Source organism: Branchiostoma floridae, chromosome 2, assembly GCF_000003815.2.
Source record: "Branchiostoma floridae strain S238N-H82 chromosome 2, Bfl_VNyyK, whole genome shotgun sequence".
In the NCBI taxonomy this organism is placed as follows: domain Eukaryota; kingdom Metazoa; phylum Chordata; class Leptocardii; order Amphioxiformes; family Branchiostomatidae; genus Branchiostoma; species Branchiostoma floridae.
Genome location: NC_049980.1, coordinates 23,022,428 through 23,043,556, shown reverse-complemented (window position 1 = coordinate 23,043,556; position 21,129 = coordinate 23,022,428). Strand labels below are relative to the sequence as shown.

The 21,129-nt window shown below is 38.6% G+C and overlaps 2 protein-coding genes across 4 annotated transcripts in view; both read left to right on the top strand.

Moving 5' to 3' along the window:
* Nucleotides 1-14,908, top strand: part of LOC118409338 — a 34,762-nt gene extending 19,854 nt beyond the window's left edge. For both annotated transcript variants that reach the window (XM_035810298.1, XM_035810297.1), the window contains 24 exons: nucleotides 112-204; nucleotides 478-586; nucleotides 1,019-1,186; nucleotides 1,472-1,605; nucleotides 1,824-1,991; nucleotides 2,533-2,693; nucleotides 3,047-3,182; nucleotides 4,807-4,909; nucleotides 5,280-5,393; nucleotides 5,665-5,799; nucleotides 6,158-6,235; nucleotides 6,471-6,625; nucleotides 7,150-7,317; nucleotides 7,995-8,143; nucleotides 8,809-8,935; nucleotides 9,536-9,684; nucleotides 9,842-10,010; nucleotides 10,571-10,699; nucleotides 11,165-11,331; nucleotides 11,674-11,782; nucleotides 11,948-12,100; nucleotides 12,510-12,655; nucleotides 13,149-13,343; nucleotides 13,739-14,908. In XM_035810298.1, the coding sequence (XP_035666191.1) occupies nucleotides 112-204; nucleotides 478-586; nucleotides 1,019-1,186; nucleotides 1,472-1,605; nucleotides 1,824-1,991; nucleotides 2,533-2,693; nucleotides 3,047-3,182; nucleotides 4,807-4,909; nucleotides 5,280-5,393; nucleotides 5,665-5,799; nucleotides 6,158-6,235; nucleotides 6,471-6,625; nucleotides 7,150-7,317; nucleotides 7,995-8,143; nucleotides 8,809-8,935; nucleotides 9,536-9,684; nucleotides 9,842-10,010; nucleotides 10,571-10,699; nucleotides 11,165-11,331; nucleotides 11,674-11,782; nucleotides 11,948-12,100; nucleotides 12,510-12,655; nucleotides 13,149-13,343; nucleotides 13,739-13,823 (3,300 nt within the window). In that variant the 3' untranslated portion in view covers nucleotides 13,824-14,908. The remainder of the gene's footprint in view (nucleotides 1-111; nucleotides 205-477; nucleotides 587-1,018; nucleotides 1,187-1,471; nucleotides 1,606-1,823; nucleotides 1,992-2,532; nucleotides 2,694-3,046; nucleotides 3,183-4,806; nucleotides 4,910-5,279; nucleotides 5,394-5,664; nucleotides 5,800-6,157; nucleotides 6,236-6,470; nucleotides 6,626-7,149; nucleotides 7,318-7,994; nucleotides 8,144-8,808; nucleotides 8,936-9,535; nucleotides 9,685-9,841; nucleotides 10,011-10,570; nucleotides 10,700-11,164; nucleotides 11,332-11,673; nucleotides 11,783-11,947; nucleotides 12,101-12,509; nucleotides 12,656-13,148; nucleotides 13,344-13,738) is intronic.
* A 525-nt stretch (nucleotides 14,909-15,433) lies between these two features.
* LOC118409339 (ketohexokinase-like) lies at nucleotides 15,434-19,405 on the top strand. 2 transcript variants are annotated; one of them, XM_035810301.1, is made up of 7 exons: nucleotides 15,434-15,622; nucleotides 16,151-16,267; nucleotides 17,286-17,417; nucleotides 17,700-17,772; nucleotides 18,056-18,118; nucleotides 18,520-18,608; nucleotides 19,070-19,405. In XM_035810301.1, exons 1-7 carry the CDS (start codon nucleotides 15,516-15,518, stop codon nucleotides 19,314-19,316), a joined length of 828 nt encoding a protein of 275 aa, XP_035666194.1. In that variant the 5' UTR covers nucleotides 15,434-15,515; the 3' UTR covers nucleotides 19,317-19,405. The 2 variants fall into 2 exon arrangements, with proteins under 2 accessions (XP_035666194.1, XP_035666192.1); XM_035810299.1 differs by having other exon boundaries at nucleotides 15,438-15,622; nucleotides 18,056-18,205.
* The last annotated feature ends 1,724 nt before the right edge of the window (nucleotides 19,406-21,129 follow it).

The window sequence follows — 21,129 nt, the reverse complement described above, 5'->3', positions numbered from 1 at the left end:
AAGATTGAACATTTTCAGATACAAATTAACTCTTACCTACACATACACAATGTACGTAATGCCAATTTCCCAGTAACTGTTTCAACCGGTATTTTGTTGTCCATGATGCAGAATCAGCTGGGCGACTTGTCTGCACCAGCCATACAGAAGCTGCGAGATGCCATCATGGAAGCAGAAGGAGAGGCCATTATTATTACTAGGAAGGTAAACATATTTGGGGCAGTATTCTGAAAAAATGATGATCACATAAAACCACTGAAAGTACTGAGCATTGTGGCTTTCACTTACTCACTATACAGTACACTGTTGAATGCCCATTTCTTTCCTACTGCATAAGGATTGGATTTGGTCAGATTTTTTTTGAATTGTGATCTATGGCTAATGTACTGTATATCTGTAAGTGAGTTTGAGGTTGAAGTTGCATATTGATGTCTTCACTGATGTGCTGTGAACATTCATGGATCATGTTGATTTTAGGGAACTGATGTGGCAGGAAAGGGGACCACAGAGAAGGACAATGCAGACACAACCAACCAGAGGGCAACTGATTTAGAGGAACAAATAAAGGCACTGAATGCCAGGCTTGGTGAGTGGTGACTGGAGAGACATTGTACAATCAATGTATTTTGGTAGAATGTCAGTCAAAATTTATAATTACTCTTATATGGGCTGGACAAAAGTGTTAGCCAGATCTGATTTGAATATCACAGGGACTGTCATGGATTAAAGAGTGAATGTCCTGTTATTAAATAATTATATTGTGTACATTTGTGTGGTCAAAATTTGTTTAAGTGTATAAGAGGCAGTTAAAGGCCAAAGTGCATAATGTATAGTATACATAACTTACAAAAAAAAAACTAAGAATGACAGAGTGACATAAGCTGTCAGTTTGTATTTAATTTTGTTTGTTCAAAATTTGAAATCACATTGTTGATAGTAATTGAAAGATTTCTGTATACCAGCATGGAAATGAAGTCCTACCAAGCTGATGTTTCTTCAATAATTGTTACTCTGTTAGATGAACTGAAAAAACAGCTTGGTTCAGACGAAACGGATGGCCCAGGTGACGATGATCTCAGCGAGGCACGCAGAATCCTGGCTGAAATTGAAGGGAGGAAAACAAACAATGTCAACTTTGAACCAAACAAGAATGCAGCAGATACTGAGAAGGCTGAAGTTGACAAGTGTAAATACTGCCTTTATTTTGTATCATCTTTGACTATTATGTAATTCACAATTGCATTACAAGTAAATTAATTTTATCTTGTATTGCAGCGTATGTGGCTGTGGTAAAATAAAGATTTAGAAAAAAGATTTAATAATCAATAATGTTGGACAGACTGTTCAAATTATTTGTCATAATTAGTATATTTGAGACGTTTTACAGTAACAATCTAACACCAGTGGTGTAAATGCACTGTATTTTCTAAATGCTTGATGTCAAGTTTATTTTGCTGTGTTTGGCTGACAGTGAACACTCAAGTAACTGACTGGCTGAAAAGCAGTGGTACAACTGGTGTAATCGTCAACATGGGAGCAAAGATAGACACCATGAACCAAAACCTTAATGATATGGGGGAAGCCATCGACAAAGCCAACGAAGTGGTAACAAAACCTCACTTTTTTCCTACAAATCTGCTGGCTCAAACTGAATTAAGTAAAGGAGTGAGAATAACTTGTTTATGTTAAAAAAAGAGGACTTGGTTAAAAAAAACTTTAAGCATGCATCATATCAGTCTATAATCTTCTTGACCATGACAATACCTTCTATGCTGATATATTGGGCATCACATAAAGTAAATGTTTACATTTGTCCTTGCCAGAGTGACGAGGTTGACCGACTAAACAAAGTCAATTCCGACCGCCTAGCAGACACAACTCTTCTGGACAGTGCCCAGGCTGCAGCAGATGACATGGCTGACACGGTCAATGCTGCACAGACAAACCTGGATGAAGCTAAGAAGGCTTTTGATGAGGGGAAAGCCAACAAGGTTATTATAACATGTAACTTCCCAGTCTGCTCTAAGCTTGCACTCAGAACATGACAGTTATGATCACAAACTATACACTTATTAAGTATATTACTCTGTTTTTCTCACTGACAGATATGCACAGGGTCAATATTGCAGAATCATCCGATATGAATGCACTAAATACACAATGGATGAATAATGATGATCTCATTGCTAGCATTAGTGAATGTTATACTATACATTTAAACTGTAATGCCTTTGATGATAGTTGTCACATGACTTCATGATACTTTATAATAGTTGACCCTCCTGCATGAAGCTAGAGCTAATAGCTTATGAATCTTGCCTGTCTTGGAAGATCAAAGTGCAGTAATGCTGGCTCACAATTCTCTTTTACTGAGGGATCATTTTAGAAGCACAACTCTAGGTTCTAATCCAGGACAAAGACATGTACTATGTGCATGCTTTGGAATTGTGAAAGCGCCTTACTTGTGACAGAGACTCAATTTGGTTTTATGCCTGAATGACACCTTTTTATGATCAATTTTTTTCACTACAGAATAAAATTGATGGGCACAATGACAAGATCACGGAGGGTAGAGCCAAGGTTCAGGAGAAGGTGGATAGCTTGGGAGATCTTGATGATCTGGAAGCAAAGGTTAAGGAGGCAGAAGATCATGGACTACGGCTGCAGGAATTAGACAAAATAGCACAAGACAAGTAAGAGGTTAATTGTGTAGGATACAACAGATATGCTGTCTTATAATGTCATTCAATATTCTATGCTGTTGTCATTGGAGAATAGACTGCTATTTTTTAAATAGTAGTAGTTTGCATGGTAGTAGTAGGTGAGGTGAGGTGAGCTGAGGTGAGGAGTTGTATAGATTTCTGTAAAAATTTGAACTGTAAAAAAATGTGTACAGAAGGCTGCTGTAGGTGTACATTGTAATTTGGAACTTGCTGTTCATACAGGAGCAAGCTACTACTGGATCGTACCCAGGCTACAAATTTAGGTTAACATTGTAAAGGAAAAGTTAATAACATGCACTCATGTTGTAACGTTCTATCAACAGCTTGAAGGACAGCGGGGGTGATGTGTCCCAGAAGGCGCTCCAGGCAATTGCTGCCTATGAAAGTGTTGTCACAAAGATTGATGAGGCCGAGGCAGCAGCTAAACTGGCAAGAAGAGCAGCGCGTGATGCCAAAAAGGTTAGTTGTTATGCTGAATGATTTGAATCTAGACACATGTACAAGTCAGAGCACATCATCAGGTGTTATTGACTTAACAGTAACTCAGTCACCCTTTATCAGTTTTTTTATTCTCATTTTTTATGTCTGACTGCTCAAAATTGAAATTTACTTGACAAGTTACTATTGCCAAATACATGTATGCTTACATGGAGTGGGATGGATCTAGAGTTGTCAATGAGTGATTTCTAAGTGGCATGGGTGATTTCTAAGTGGCATAGGTAATGTGTCTGTAGCAAGCTTATCTCTGGCAATTTGAAGTCTGTAGATGGTGAAAAATATCCAAATTTCAATCAAATGTTTCCTTACACAGAATTGCAAGTCAAAGGTAGCAGTAACGTAAGGTTACCAGTTTACGTGCAGGACCAGTTTACGGTCACTTATTGGTGGATGCAGACTTCGAGGTCAATTGTAAAAAAGAAAATTCTCTTGAGTAGGAAAGAAGTACGTTTATATCACCTATGTGTCTTGCCTTATTTATCCTATAACTTTGCATCCAGCAAATCACGTCTGAAAAGTCCGACAACAATTTACATTTACGCTTGAGTGCGCACAACACTATTACAGATGACCCGGTTCTGATCGTAATTCTAGACGGCTATTTTCGTCCCCTCTTTAAAATCCAACAAACTCTTTATGAATTGAAACATCACCTCAAACCAAACCTGGAGGTCTTATCTCAAGAATGCATGGTGATTTTATGTATGTTGTCCAATGAAACTCTTATAAACTGCATAAAAACAAGTGACTGTCCTCGCCGAGCGGGTAGTTTTCGAACGCCATGTTGCATCACGTGACTTGCCCGTTAAAGCTTGGTGCACTGGAGAGCGAGAAATTGTCGCAAGGGGCGCTGTTGGGGCTAATTTATGTGGGGAGGGCACGGCGTGAGCAAGCCACATGTATACTGAACGCGTTTCAAGGCCAGTTCCTATCTATACAGGTGATAACAACGTCCAAATGCGTTGCCATTATTATGAGTAGCATTGTGCAAGTTGTCGAACAGCATGGCGCTCTGAGTGGCGTTCTGTTGGGGCAAAGATGACTTACCGATAACGTTTAGCGGCGATGCAAAGTGGCGGCATGGCCATATGTAAACAATTTATCCATTGTGTTATCTCAGTGAACTACGTGGGGGAATTATAAGGGAAATGATCAGATATATGTCCTTTAGAAAAATAACCTCATGGAGAAACACCCAACTGACCGTAAATTGGTCACCCTGGAAGAATTCTTGGCTGCAGACTTGTTTATTAAAGACGCTCGTACGGCGAGAAATCCTCAGAAGAAATATGATGCCACACAGAGCTTGACGCAGACCGACTTTGAGGTCTTCCAATTAAGGACAGCTTTTCACTTCCCGACCTGCGCGCTTTCCATAAAACGGCATTATTAACAAATCGACCGTAAACTGGTAACCTTACGTTAGTATGAGAGGTTGGTATATAATATAATACCAGTGTGTGTCAGTCAGTCAGTCAGTTTGGCTTCGGCTTTCTAAAAGATTTTGCTGTTGAAATGAGATGCAACTACAATTATATGCCTGCACCTTATTGACCCATGCTACTTCCCTTTATAACACTGACAGCTTGTTGAGGACGGTAACTTTGATGCCACAGCAAGGACAACCAAACAGCAGAGCGATGATAGCCTTAAAAAGGCTCAAGACCAGAGTAACAGTCTGAGGGATGGTAGGTGTCATCTTACTAAATCTTAGGTCTCTAGTACAATTTGTTTTACAAATTAAATGTCAACATGTTTACCTTGATACAAAGTTCAGATAACTGAGAAGTGAATGTCACTGTCACTGTAAATGGGACTGAAGAATAACAAATGATGGAGGACAGAGAGGAATGGTGTTGGAGGATCCAGCAGGCTTTTTGAGCAGGCATCTGATGATGTCCTTGACTGACTTAATAACTGACCTTAAAAACCTTAACTGACAAATGGTCTAAATGGCACATCAATAGCTTTTTTTATCAATAAGTTAAAAGAATTTTATTTCTTAATGATGTATTAGCAAGTCTTAGTAGCATAACACTGACTGGCTATTTCATGCAGACTTGAAGCCCAGACTTGATGCAGCAGACTCTGCCACAACTGATGTGGAGACTGGGCTGCAGATGGGCAGAAACCAACTCTCAGCACTTACTGATGAACTCAACAAGCTTGAAAGTAAGCTTTTACTAATATTAGCATGATTGCATATATAGTAAGAGTTTGAAAGCTGTTTCAAGGTATGACAAATCTGTGTTTAGTAAAACATGAGGTTGAAGATGGCTTAGAGAATTTAGGGGACTGGTACAAACCAAAAGGAGGTGGTGATAAAATGTGTATTACTTATTGAAATAAATCTACTGTCTTTTGCACCTTAATGTTGGACAAGTGGCCTTAGGGTTGTAAAATCTGAGAAATTCACTGTCCCTTCTCTTTCCTAATGCAATAGGTCCTGACCCGGGTATTGACCAGACCAAGATCAACAAAGCTGACAAACGAACCACTGAAGCAAAGACTTCTGTTGATGACATCATATCTGGAAAGTATGGTACGGACCAGAACCTGGATGGAGCACTGAAAAGTGGTAGGCCAACCAATCCCATGTCTCCCTCCTTCTGACATGTTTATCTGCATCAGATTGTGTCAATCCTACTCAAGATTTATGTTACATTTCATAAATACACTATAACTTGAGCACATTGCACATTAAACCCTTTCTTTCCTCAGAACCCTAGGCCTCAGGCCTGTGAATTTTAAGCCCTCAGCTGTCAGTTTTATGGATTGTAATGATAGTGATTTATATGATTGAACAGATGTTTATTTATACGTTGTTTGAGTTGAAAATCATGCAAATAGAAAAATACATCTGATAACCTACATAGTATTACATGTAATCATTTCTGAGTTGAGTCTCTTCCTCTTGTCTTCAACTTGCTCCACAGTACAAGAGCTGGAAGATGCTGCTGCTACAGGAGGAGGAGGAGGAGGAGGGGGTAACCTTGCAGGCATCCAGCAGGATTGTGAGTCACCAAGCTGAACATGATGACATGTAGTATAGGATACCAAAAACAATGGCATAACCATAGAAGTGTTTACAATTTGCAAATTAATCAAGACATTTTTGCTACCCTCTCACAAAATGTTGTGCACTCTATGTCAAATCTGTTGAAGCCTTAATGATATGCCTTAGCTTTAGGATATAATTCAATTTCATCTTTTCCATCTTTAAACTTACTCAGTCTGTAAATATTACAGTGGAGTCTGTGAGTGCAAACTTGGCCAAGATCAATGCACTGAGAGTGGAGTTGGAAGGCAGTATAGCTTCCAAAAGTACGGAGGTCAACGAGGTCAGAGGATCCATTGAGGCGATACAAAGGATGATCAGGGAAGCAAGAGCAGCTGCCAATGGGGTCAGATTTCATTCTTTTATGCCTGTAGCATTTTGCCATCAGTACTGAAATGTTCATTGTTGAAATAAAGACAAACTGATTTGATTAATGGGCATCCTCTGTATGGCTACAATTAAAACTGATGCGAAAGAAAATACATGTTACATTAATTTTGTATATAAACACATACACATTTTATTTATCAAATCTAAATGTGTGGTCAGGAAGGTTTGACAATTGAATGGAGACACAGAACATGTTACACCAAATTATACTAGAGTCCTTTATTTTTTTCTATTACATCTTATTTTAATGTGGAATCGAATAAAGCATTCTATAATGACATAAGATATATTATCCACTTTCCAATATTTTTTTTTAAATCATGACACATGTTTGCTTATTTTGCAAAGTAATTTTGGGACTCCTTTAAAGTTGCTTTTGATGGTTCTTCTACTGTCACTCTGTTGCAAAGGTCCCAAGTGCAGAAGTGGCAGATATACATTACCAATGAATGAACTTGATTATCATAACCTTTATTGCAGATCAACATGGTTCCCATGAACTTTGGTGGCAACACAGCAGTCCGACTAGACACCATGTCTCAGCCTCTGAACAGCTACTTTACTGACAACAAGAATTCATTTGACATGTCCATGGCAATCAATGCCCAGCGTGATGGCACAGTGCTATTTATTGGGGACCCGAACAATGTGAGCAACTTTTCATCCACTAGATACTAGTATTAGCTTATGTTACAAACGCAGCCACTATGGTTTAAGATAACATAAAACCACTGCATGGATAAAACAATACATATCAATACAACCTCTGTTGTTCCCCATCCTGTGGCGGATGAGACGTGCTTGCACATAGATGAGGGGGCTTGATGGCAGCTCGCCAGCGTCCTTTATCATTTGGGTTGACACTGTGTAGGTTGAGGAAGTTTTATTATAGCCATTTTCAGGTTAGATATTGCATTCAAACTAGTTACTTTCTTCATGGAAAAGGTTGCATGCATCTCCAAGAATACACAGCTTATACATGTAGTGTGATCTCACTTGCTTAGTATGGTCCCACTTGCTTAGTTTCTTCATGAATTGCTGTGGGCTTTTTAAGGTGCATGTTGTGTCAAAAATGGAGGCTTGCATTGCCTCATCCTCAGAAGTGCTATTCCTATTGCCAGTACTATGGGTATTAACAATATTGACTCAGAAGTTTTGATTTAGATTACACGGTTTTCTCTCAGTCACTGAGGAAAAGTTGAAAATGCAAGTCCTGAAACTTTTGACCGTTTACAAATCTATTCAGGTGCTTGTGAGAGTAACTTATTACCTGGATGCCTAACCTCCATTGACTAATTGCTGTTGTTGGATCCATTGTAATGCAGGCAAACAGCGACTATATTGGACTGGAGGTTGTGAATGGGAGACTGAGGGCCTCCTCCAATCTGAATAATGGTGAAAACGCCTTCAACTTTGGTGTCATTTCATCAAACGGACTGACTGCAGGCCAGTGGGAGACTGTTAAGCTCCAGAGGTCTGTGTTTTATGGGTTGATACTGTTCATCTTCAGACTCAACTTTCCAACTTCTGTGTGCATTTCTTTGGTTCTTATACAGATCTGCACAAAACTATATTCTACAAATTTCTACCCTATACTATCTCTAGTAAGATGGGCAATTGCTAAACAATAAATACGTTTTTTACAGCAATCATCCACCATTGGGAGTGCACATGTATAATTAAGAGATTCACTGCTTGGGAGCATTGGCCATTTTGTTGTTATTTTCTATTTGAGTCTACATATATTTATCTTTTGTCTTTCCTACATGTCTTTATACCCAGATGGTCTTGTTGCTTGTATTACACTTTGTACTACTGCAGAAATTTCAGCACCATAGACAGAGTGGTAGTAAAAAAAGTAGGATACAGTATTCTATAATCAATGTTTCACTGGGATCTCATAATTGTGGTTGATGGCTTGTAATATTATGCAACTGTTACAGTTTTCAGTCCTGCCACATAATGTTACAAGTAATGCTTTTGCTGAAATTGTCATTGCAAACAATCACAACATGATTCAGTTGATCTTTGTTATATATGGCTCTGGAGTTAAGCTATCAGCAATGTTTATCAGCAAAAATGATAAACTTGAAATTCTTGCTTCTACAATATGTTACATCCCATGTTGTGTGCATGTAGGATTGGAAACTACATGAAGCTGACTGTTGGAAATGAAGATACTACTGGCAATGCAAACAATGACTATATCCTATTCGACATGCCAGAGAATGGTGGTGTCTGGGTGGGCGGAGTGGAAGGATCTAACGTAAGTCTCTGGTTTATATGCATTGCACCCTCACTGGTCCTTAGTGGTGTACATAATATCTTTTTTACAGGTAGTGTTACATGACTGAATAGTTTCATCAGGTTGGTAAGTCACTTCATAAAGATACTCTTTTTACACAATCGTAAAAATAGATACATGAAAACAACAGTTAAGTAAGAATAGTTTTTTTTCAGTGTTACATGTCCTATATTATGAAAATTGCTAATTAAGATACAGTATCATACTGTATCATCATCCTGCCACATACTGTTACAAGTAATGCTGTATTGTTTGTAAGTTTGCTGGGATTGTCATTGCAAACAATCACAGCATGATTCAGTTGAACATGCCTTTGTGTCCTATATTATGAAAGTTGACAAATATCATCATCATGATTGTTATATATATGACTATGCTGCAATCCACCACACTTTTTATCCAGACGTGTTGATCAGACTATCCATGTCAGCAATTAACTCAGGTTTCAGGTCACCCTCTTTGTCCCCCAGTAGTCTCTATACAATCATGCATGTAGAGAGATAGGTCAACAATTAGTCATATCACATGTCAAGATTTCAATATTGAACTGTATTTTTTCAGCTTCCATCAGGCATGAGCCTCGGGGGTCGAGGTTTTACAGGGCACATTGACGACCTGAAGTTTGGAGATGACTCTGTGCCTCCCTCAGGCCTGTGGAACTTCCGCATTGCAAACAACTTGCCATCACCTGCAACTCCTCCTATAAGAGAGTAGGTCCTTTTAAATGTTATGATCTGACATTCAAGTAAATTATGAAGCAGTTTTCTTTGTGCACCTGAATGAATTAAGCCAGTAGCAATTCTGAATAAACGAGGCTAAGACAAAGTCTTGACAATCAAATGAATTGTTTTTTTTTGTTTCTAACAGGATGAGCTCCTTAGCCACGGCTTCAGACATTTTGTACTTTGATGGGAAAGGCTATGGCCACACTAGGGAGGATCTTCTGGTGGATGTCGGTAAATCCAACCAGGTGATTTTTGCAGCTGCTGTGCGTCCTGGGGGGCCAGATGGACTTATCTTCTTCTATGGTGATACGGTAAGTTAGTGGCCATTTAAGGCCTCCCCAATTTATATATCATATATGGTATGCATCTATTGAGCATGTCATTGTTTGAATCTAGCAAAAGAACAAGTATCTTGGAGAAAAACCTCAAGTTATGAATTGAATGTAGCTGATATGATAGATATTCATTCCCTGAAACTGTGATTGATTTGAGAGATTATTACACTTACTACGACAAATCCCCTTATGTCAGTGTCACAGTAGCTCATTACGTACAGTGCCTTTTTTTTTTCCTTGTAAAGAAACAGAGACCAGAACCGCTGATCGATTGGTTCAGGTGGACAACAGCAAATTGATGGTGTAGAAGTTGGGTAAAGAAGCAACTGCAGGAACAGTGTAGTATGTTTGGGAAAAAGTTAAACAAATTTAGAATGAATTGATGTACCTCAGTTTATGTTAACTGCTTATGTCACAAAGTTTCTGTTCCAGGTTAAGTAATGCATTCATAAATGCATATGCTCCTTTCATTAAGATGTTAATTTTCTTTAAATAAAGCATTTTGGGGAATAAAATCTTGACTTGTTGTTTTCTAGAATCTGTTTGTTGCTATTGAGGTACGAAACAACAGAATTGCTACGCGGGTCAAGTTTCCATCAGGAACATATGAGGGAGAATCAACCAATACAGTTTCGGATATGCTTATCAACAACGACTTCATTACTGTAAGTAACCATAATTCAACCACGCTACTTTTAGTAGTATCATGATTTACATGACATCATATATTTAGATTGTTCTGGTTTTAGGGAGGTTTATGCCTGGATGGACTCGACTTAAGCAAGTAAGCAAGCATGCCCTATTTTGAATACGAATTCAAAGAAGACTCATTATTTAAATAAGAACAGGATTAAGCAGTGGCACATTTCCCTCCTGTTGACTTTTGCCAGCAGCATTGATACAGATCTGGCATGTCATAGAAACAATAAGCTCACATCCTATTAACTCAGAAAGCTCATCTGCTGAAACGTTTATAGTTATATCTAGACATTGTCATCACACTTACATGTATGGTTGTGTACGCTGATCAGTTCATGCAGTAGATGTGTGCAAAATAAGTGTGCTTGATACCACACACTCCATGTGCTTGTAAATCAACCCTTTTTTATTTCCCCACTTTGCATGCGCAGGTGAATCTGATTATCAACTCAAATGCCCCAGCATGTGCTATGATGTTTTTTGTAAATCGAGCCAGGACATGTATAGACACTGGAAAGATTGATACCCAGCAAGAACTGAACATGAAGGCTCAAGTTGGAGGACTTGATGATGCCATGAAGACTTCCCTTGCTGGCATGTAAGTCAAGTTTTCACATGCAGTACCTACAATGTAAGCCTGTCATCGTTCATGTATAATGTATTCATATAGAATAGGTCTTTTCAATCTGGCTTTTCTTAGGATGGATTTGGAGGAATTTTCCAAGTTCAAAGCCTGCTAACTAATCAATTCCCTCAAATTTGTTTGAAAATTCCTCAAAATCTATTCTCAGGAAAGCCAAATCAAAAAGCTCTATTCTGACGATGCTGATGTTTTGTATTGCGGCCTAACAATTGATTAACATTGTATAATTCAATTTAACATAATGATTGTATATTGTAGTTTTTAATAATATTTTGCTGGTTTTTGTTCTACTAATAGGGTGATGACAGAAGGATACAAAGGGTGTATCAAGCAGCTCCAGGTGTTGCGAGAGGACAGACAGATCGTGCATGTTGGCAGTCTTGCAACAGCACAGTGTCCCATTCTGGTAGATACCAATCATATATAGTATTACATTGAATTGTCAACTTGAAGGTATATTTGTACAGTTACAGTTTGTGTTTGTAAATTGGATAATTTCAGAATTCTTTACTGCTCTTTGCTTAGTTTGAATGTACACAAATGTATGTATATATGTTTGCCTATCTACTAGATTCGTAGCCTGGAGTTCTCGGGAGTGGACAGCTACTTGAATGCAAAATGGCCATCAAGAATGACAACTTATGATGTTTTTGAAGCCACCTTCACCTTCAGCACCAGTGCTGACAATGGGGTGATGTTGCTAGCAAAGGGAAATCAAGGGGTGGTAAGTACAATTATGATGATAAAGTTTGTCTGTTATAGATGTAGGCCATCTTGCTTGCAATTAGCTTTTGTTGAAGAAAAATACTGAACTGATAACATCTGACATTAGAGCCATTTGTACTAAATTGATAAAATATATTGTGGTTCCTCTGATACATGTACATGATGTACATGTACGTGTTAAACGTTTGAATTTTTTCTAAATGTTCATTTCTTCCTTTTCCTCTGTTCTTTCGTGTTTTTGTGCTTTGGCGTCATGACCTGACAAACAATTTGAAAGATGATTATGGATTGCTATCATGAAGGTTGTAGTACATTAATTGTTCATGGTGAAACTGCAACAGTGCCAAATTGTAGTAAAATTCGAAAGTTGTTCATTGATTTGTTTTCTCTTCTACCCCTGTACATAGTTGTGGGCAATCTCCATGAGCAATGGTAGGGTTATTTTTGCTGCTTTTGGAGACAACGCCAATGTCGGAGCATCACGTGTGACCAGCCAGAATGTTTATAATGATGGCGAGGAACACTACATCCTTGTACGACGACTTGGTCAAACGTGAGTTAGTTATCTGGTCTTTGATCTTGTGTGGTCCAAATATGTGACAGACTCCACCATTAGAATGGTATCCAAGACACCTAGCTGGAAGACAAAAATGACAATTTTCAAAAGTGTTCAGTAAAGGAATGGTGCTTTCATATTTGTGAAATGTGAATAGTCTCGTCAGATTTGACATTGGATATCAAAGGTCTTTTACCTAACCAACATTTTGGGGACAGCATTTGTCACACTAACTGGAGGAGTGATAAATAATATTATGCAACAATTGTGCCAGGCCCTGTAGTGTTGAATTGGATCAGTAATTTGCTGTCAGGAAAGTGACAGACGTTCACTGAAAAATCCGGCTAATTTAAACACTTGGCTGAGTGCAAAGAACTGTCTCATTTCATGCACTCTTTGACTAGTAATAACATTGTTGGTACGTAATCCATGACATAGAGCATTAATCAGTAAATGAAGATGTTGATGACATCCCACGCTTTGCACACAGATTGTTCCTGCAGCTGGATGACAACATTGGCCCCAACATCAACACCAACACCAACTTCAACCGAGGATCCTTTACCACTAATGAGCTGATCCTTGGTGGGCCAGACCCAAACACAAACCTCACCCCGGGCACCCAACAGCTGGTAGACAACACTGGCCACTTCCAGGGCTGCATCAAGAAACTCATCTACAGGAGGTGAGCACTTTTTTTCAAACACAGCACACAGTGGAACTCTCACTCCTTCTCATTTAAATGGTATTCTGATTTGATAAAAGTTATGGACAATTATCTATTGAAGTCATCAACCATTGTCACTTTGCATGGAAAGGTCTCCCAAAATTGCACACTCTAACTGTAAAAGGCAAGATCATTTATGAGTATGTTTCATGCATTCTTTTCAGTAAATATATGTATATCAGATGTTCAAAATATTGAGATGCTACTAGTTTGCAAGTTAATCATCATACTGAACTTACATCAACATCATAGCCATGATTGTGTAACTTGTACTTACTGTCAGCTGTGATGTATGAACAGTCTCTGGTACTGACAACTGCAACGGTTACAATGTTTTTTATTCTGCTGTCTAGTGGTGCTCCTGAAGATGGACTTGTGGACTTCCGTGATGCCAGCAGCAGCAATGGCGTGACATTTGAATCATGTGCTTCTAACTGACCTGGTCTCGACTGACAGCATACCAGCAGCAAAAGAAGGGTCACAAGTGAAAATAAGAGAAAAATCAAACTTCTGCTACACCTTAAAATTAGGAATGACATTGTATGATTTCAGATGTCAGACTTCTGAAGTTCATTAACCTAGTGTTTAATATTAGATCTCAAAGTCAAACCAAGAAAACCTGTAGTTCTGCCATTTGAACCAAATATTAATCTCCAAGCAGATGTTGTAAGGTTATGCATCAGGACCTGTGCCAGTCACCCTCTCCTCTGATTTTGCTTGTAGAGACTAGGCTTGGTTGTAATCAGTAACAAGATGTCTCTGGTGGTCAATTTAAGTCAAGCAAAGTTAGCCATTTACTCTTTGATATTATTGAAGCTTTTTTTTTTCAATTTATTTTACATTGCCTTTGGTCATATGGCAGAACCTGGAAGAAGAAAATCAACAGTTACTGTGACAGTAGCAAACATTGTATTATGCCCAAGAGCATCTTTACCATAATTTCAATTAATATTGCATTGGATAATCGCAATAAATTATGGCATTTCTGCGGGTTTGAATGGACTTTTGGCTGCCACCTTTTGGTGTTTCACATTTCTTTAAAATTATCATTACTTTAATAGTTTTATCATATTGAATTGGACAGTTTTGCTTGTTAAGTTTTATAAGTTTTCTGTAAGGGTGACTAACATGTATGAAGATTAACACCGTGAAATTATATCACACAATGGCATGTAATTATAAGTAGTCAATTGATAATCTTTCTCTTCTATCTAGCTTACATGTATGTTCATGCATTTATCTTGGACAAGAATATGTGTCACTCAAAAAACAGTGGTCATATTAACAAATTTCATTACATAAAACAATTTCTCTCCTAATTCTGAACCTTTAGAAATTTAGAAACGCACTCAAGAAAGCAAATCTTAATCTTATCCTTTCATTTTTAACGTTGTATTGGAAGCTTAAAAATATTTCTCTATGGGTACAATGTTAACATATTTTGGTACAATGTTAACATATTTGTTCATGTTATGTCAATTGCTTTTGTTATTAATAAACTTTCCATCTTTTGGTGTAGCTTATAATGTGGATTGATTGTGATTTTTGTGCAAAGCATACATCATACTATTAACGTTAAATGTAACGTTATAACTTTGTAGCCTTTGATATGATAAATTATATTGATAAATATGCATGATAGATCATTATCATCATCATCATCGGTCGGCTGCTGCATGCGCACTCTGGCGACTGCAAGCATTCTCCATGATAGAACTGACTTAATTTCAATTACGTTTGATGCCATATAAGTTGATAAACCTGCCTGTAACGGTCCGTAATGGATGTTATTTTGATATAAGAAAGTTTGAAATGTGGGGCATGTGAGGGTTATCTTTTCCATAACGTTACTAAGCTTTGAAAGTAATTCTACTATTCATGTCACAAATCCCTCAAGGTAAAAACGATCATTTTGATTAAAAAATGGGGAAAATATTTTTGACAGTAATGTCCTGTCCATTAAGTGCGAAGCAAAATCCTTTTTGACAGAACAACCTGCCAATAGCCTCGGGCAAAATTCAGAGCAAAAATGATTGTTGAAACTTCACCCTCTGCTTCACAGTGGATTAGCCCACAGGGGTCAGGGGTCATAGCCGTCAAAACAAGTTGATTCATTTTGCACAAAGAAGCATGTCAGCGGCAGGCAAAGAGAGTAAAAGAGTTCTAATGGTTGGTCTGCTGTGTCAAGATATTCTGAATCTGGTAGATCACTATCCGACGGAGGATGAGGATGTTAGGTATGGTTTAGTTAGAGAGCCCGGAAGCCCAGTGTGCAGAGGGAGAAGGGAGGGGGGTATTGGGGGGTGTGGCTTATGAGCATACCGGCCTAAAGAGTTTAGTGACTTTGACACGTTCTGCCGACTTTTCAAGTTAACATTACATGTAACGTTGCCGAGGTTAGTATCGGAGTCCGTTGATGATTTGTTCTGTCAGTTCATTCTAGTGACCCTGTTCATGTTGCATGTTACTCGGACTCGGAGATAGCAGCCGTGTGCATGTGACTTACTGTATTTGCATACTACAGGTGGTCATCACCTGATGAATAGAATGTACAAAAACACTAACTACATAAATATGCAACCTCCATTAAATATCTAAAGTAAAGCAGGTATGACGTTGACCGACTCTACACGTTAGTTATCAGATTATTAGTAACGTTACTCCATTTATCATAATGTTAGTGTTCTGTTTGACAATTTGTGGTGTTTCATTATATATACAGGTAGTTATCACTTCAGACATAAGTTCAGAGTTGTGTTTATTAGGTGTGTAAACCAGTTCTGGCAGAAAGGTGGGAATGCAGCCAACAGTGCCTGTGTCCTGTCCAGCCTGGGAGAGACCACCGAGTACCTGGGCACAGTGTCCTCCAGGGCTGAGGGAAGGTAAGGAGACACTGTCGTGTTGTGTGCCTGTTTGTGTATGTGTTTGTGTATGTGTGTGTGTTTGTGTATTTGTGTGTGACTATGTATGAATGTGTGCATGTGTATGTGTCTGTGTGTGCATGCACACATGCACACATTCTGTGTCATGAGCTGACCCAGGTGCTAATACCATTATTATTAGCATGAATAATCATAATAATTAGCAGTAAGCAGATTATTATTTGACCATGTGTGGCTTAAAGGCACATATCTGATATTTTGAGAAAACTTCTCTGCTACACAGTCGATCATAATGACCCCCAACAGGGGTCTTCACACTTAATTGAAAATTTAAAAAATCTTAAGATTTTGTGGTGAATCACAAGATTTTTTGACAGAGTTTTGATATCCTGCGAGATAATCATGAATTTTTTTCGAAACAATCTTGAAACAAACTTTTTAGTTAGTGTTGTAAGATTCTTTGAAATGATCTAAAAATTTTTTTCCATACATCTCAAGACATGCCATGGGACTTTTTCAAAGCTTTAATTTCAAAATATCTTGAGATTTTTGCAAAGCATCTTAAGATTTTTCTAAACATCTCAAGTTGAGTGGAAACATCTTAAGATCAAGTCTAAACATATCAAGATCTAGTCAAAATATCTCAAGATTTAACACATTTTAGTCTCAAGATCTTTGATATAAATTTTTTTTAATTTTCAATGAAGCTCGAAGATGATTCATTGATTACCAGAGAAGGTTTTCACAAATATCAGATATGTAAGTTTGAGCTGTGAAAGTCCACAAACATTAGTCTAAAGTGCTCTGCTAATGCAGTCAAATGATAATCTGCTCGCTGTTAGTGTTAACTCACTGCAGCACTTTTGAATAATGAAATGATTGTATTTTAGGTCATTGTCACTGCTTGTTCCCTTGGAAGCCTTTGTAGTGTGTTAGAATGTAGCTAAATATGTTATTTCATTCTTGTATTACAAAAATCTAATCTGAATATACTTCATTGTGTTACACAATCATGTAGTTCAGCCTTGAAGGAGATGCAGACTTTTGGTGTGCTAACAGAACATGTGGTGTACTCTGACTGCCCCATACCAACCTCCTGTGTCATCATCAACACACAGACTGGCTCCAGGACGATAATTCATGGAACCAGGTATGACCACAGCTTGAGAATCTTTGCAAATTATCTTCAGCATGTTTTCAGTTGGCTTTGCAAATAGGTGACATAAGACAAAGATTAAAACTATAAGAAAAACAATTATGATAGGGGTTGCAGACCTTCAGGAATGTTTGTCCATCAAATTTGGCAGAAAGCAACACAAAAGAAACACCTGTGCATAGAGGCACGTACACTCAATGTTTAATGTTTAATAAACTGGGTCAAAAAAGTTTCTCAACACAATTATTGCAAACAGTTGTTGCTGTTCACGTGTAGGAACATGGCAGAATTGACAGCAGAAGATTTCAGCAGTCTGGACCTTACTCAGTATAGATGGATTCACTTTGAGGTAAAAGAAAGTATAATATTTGGCATACTACATGTATCAATCAGACTTGCACTTAAGCACTATCTCAGCATATGAGTCATATAGATATCAGCCAGGCCCACTGGATTATGACATCAAAGATAATCAGTATTACATCTTCTTTTGATGAAGTGATGACTAACAAAGTCACCATGCTTCTTTACCCCAGTTAACATGTTATTGGGTAAAATGTCAGACTCAACCCTAATTATAGATGACAATGACATATCATTTGACATTCTATTTCTGTCCTTCCTGTCTTTAGGGCAGGAACACTATAGAAGTTTGCAAGATGATGGAGATTGTTGAAGATTTCAACAAGAAAGTGGTAAGCCCAGATGATGTCATCACACTGTCCACTGAGTGTGAGAAGTCTAAGTACAACATGGGAGACCTCTTTCCTAAAGTAGATGTGGTGAGTCCTTCACATCATCAAACGAATGATTGTAAATGGTTGTATTCAATTTGAATTACATTGGGTATCACTTATGAAGACTTCTAAACAGTGTTAATGATACTCATGAAAAATCATCTGGGACAGTAGTGGTTTGATTGATTTTGTGATTATGTGATTGTTAGTCTGGTGTAAAAAATCATTCCTGAGTCAATCTCACTTCATATTCAACCTTAATTAATCAAAATGACTGCCAAAGCCGCAAGAGGATGAAAAGACTATTTGTACAACTCAGGCACTGGTGTGACTTATAGGATGATTTTTTTTCTTCACAGCTGTTTGTGTCCAAAGAATATGCAGAAAGCTGTGGTTTTGCCAGTGCAAAGGAAACAGTAAAGAAACTGCTGAAAAGGGTAAAGAAAGGGTGAGAACTTCTGACCAATTCTGATGGTAGACCTCAGCTGCCAGGACTGTTCTTCTAGTCTTAAAATTAGTTAAATATGTTCTAATGAAGTTGTTAATTGATTTTGTGATGTTTTCAGAAGCTATGTCATGTTGTCTGAAATCATGCTTTCAGCCTATTTAGTTCTATGCAAAGCTGATACTGTATATGGAATAACTATGAGTCTATCTTAAAAGGGGACTCACACCCTTGATATCATCAAGCATTGTGTACATTGTTTTTAAAAATATTTTTAGTGTTTTTCTGTCTTATCTTTCTTTTCATTCCTGCAAAGTCCCGCGTCTGGCATCGGTTTGGAACTGACCCAAGCATAACTCAGATATTACCAACAGGTGACCTTTTCTATAACCTTGGCTAACTAGATAGATAGAACTCTAAATCAGGAGTGGTACTTTGATGGTTTGTCTGATCCTTCCTGGTAGGTGTACTGTCCTATGTGCATGGGGTGACCAGGGAGCTGATGGCATCACACCTGAGGGAGCACACTACCATTGCCAGGCCTTCCCTCCAGAGAAGGTGGTGGACACCCTGGGTGCTGGGGACACGTTTAATGCTGCTGTGATCTGGGGCCTCTGTAGGGGCACTGGGTTGGAGGGAGCACTCAGGATGGGATGCAGAATAGCAGGGCAGAAATGTGGACAGTTTGGATATAAAAATCTGCACAGCTGATAAATACATATTTGCAACTTCACATTTCACACAATGTGGAAAGAAAAAAAAATATTTTTAATGGATGAAATCTACCTTAATCTTTCCAAGAAAAGAATGTATTTGGTCCTGTTGTTGTAAAGAACAACTAATTATGCATGTAGATTATTAGCTGCAAAGTATTAGGTAAGTATTCTTAGACTAGACTACTTGTAGACATGTATATGTTGGCATCTCTTTGTGAAATGAAATTTGATTTTGTCCAGATCCCGGTTCAATTGCCTTTTTATACTTGTTCCTATGATTTAGAATGTCACAGGAAATAAGGTCATATAGTTATTACCCATAATGGTTAGCGAACTTAAAGATAGGCAATTGGCATCCATGTGCACGTACATGGGACAAGGCAAGGTCTCACTTTTAGATTCAAAGTTATAGTCATACCACCTGCATTTTTGTACTTAATAGGTAGGGCCAGACAGTGTATGGGGCCATGTGTGATTGGCCGCTTGGAATAATAAGCTACCATGTGCACCCGGGACTCTAGGCCAGGTCTGATTCAATTTCAGAGTCAGGCGATTTATCACGGTCAGGTTAACTAGGTTGCGTCAACAAACTGGAGTGATCTCTTGCCAGTAACCTCACCACCGACCAAGATAGAAAACTGGATATGGTTGACCGCACTATCGGCGGCTTATCAATAAGTTTGGGACAGGAAAAGGAATTGCAATCCCGTGAATAATGTTTGTCAGAAATATAGCTGCCAAGACTCGAACACTTTTGCGCATATTTCGAATGAAAGTAATGTCAAGTTTATGACCGTCGGGCGGAGCAGCAAGTTGTGGTGTCCCGCATCGGCACCAGCTGAAATGTGGTGACGGAGATAAAAGAAGAATCGACAAGCGAACTTCCTGATAAAAAGGAAGCAGAGATCGTAGTAGAGGGCATTTGTATAGAGTAATGATTTACAAATAAATTCAACACTGATCACAAAATTAACCGGACACAGGGGAGACTCATCTGTCGAATGGAAACTGAATCGGTGTGGGTTAATCCGCGTTACTTTGGAATGGTAACAGAGCTATTCATACACGACATTGTAGCCGCGTTTTCGCTGTATGGGAGCATATTTCGGCGATGTATTCTTTACACTTAATCGTGATGTACCTCGGCAACACAAACATGCCTGAAGTAACAATTATAGCAACGTAAGTACCTGAAGGGGAGTTAAGTTGTGCACAGTGTTTGAACAACATAAGATTCAGCAACAATAAAAAATTGTGGTTCATTTTTTGCTTAATAGAAGTAAGTGATACTGTTGAGAGATCTGGAGAGTCAATACTGTTTCCAACACAACGCCTTATGAGGGGCACTGGGGTTCCGTTTCATGAGCAGCTGGCGACTTTTCGTCACATCAAACGAGATTATTGTGACAAGCTGGTAAAATAACTAGTTCAGAATCCGTCAATAGTTTTCAGTTGAGAGGAAGCAGCGGTCATGGCGGTTAGCGGTGACACCCCTTACGAACAACAGCTCCACAATTATGACTGCTCCTTCGCAGCCGGGAGGGCCAGGAGGAAGCACTTTAAGGAGGAAGTGTTCTGCATCTTCTCCCCGGTGTACCCGACCGGCTCGACACGCCAGCCGGCCAGCTCCTACAACTCCGGGTCCTACAGCGTCCGGCTCCGGCTGAACCGACAGCCATCGCTCAGGCAGAGGTACATGTTCACTGTACTAGGAAATATCTTTGACGTTCTGGTTTGTTGCTTTTCTTTATTGCATACATGCCTGATTCAGGTTTAGGATCAACACTTTAAAAGGCTTAGGCTATGGA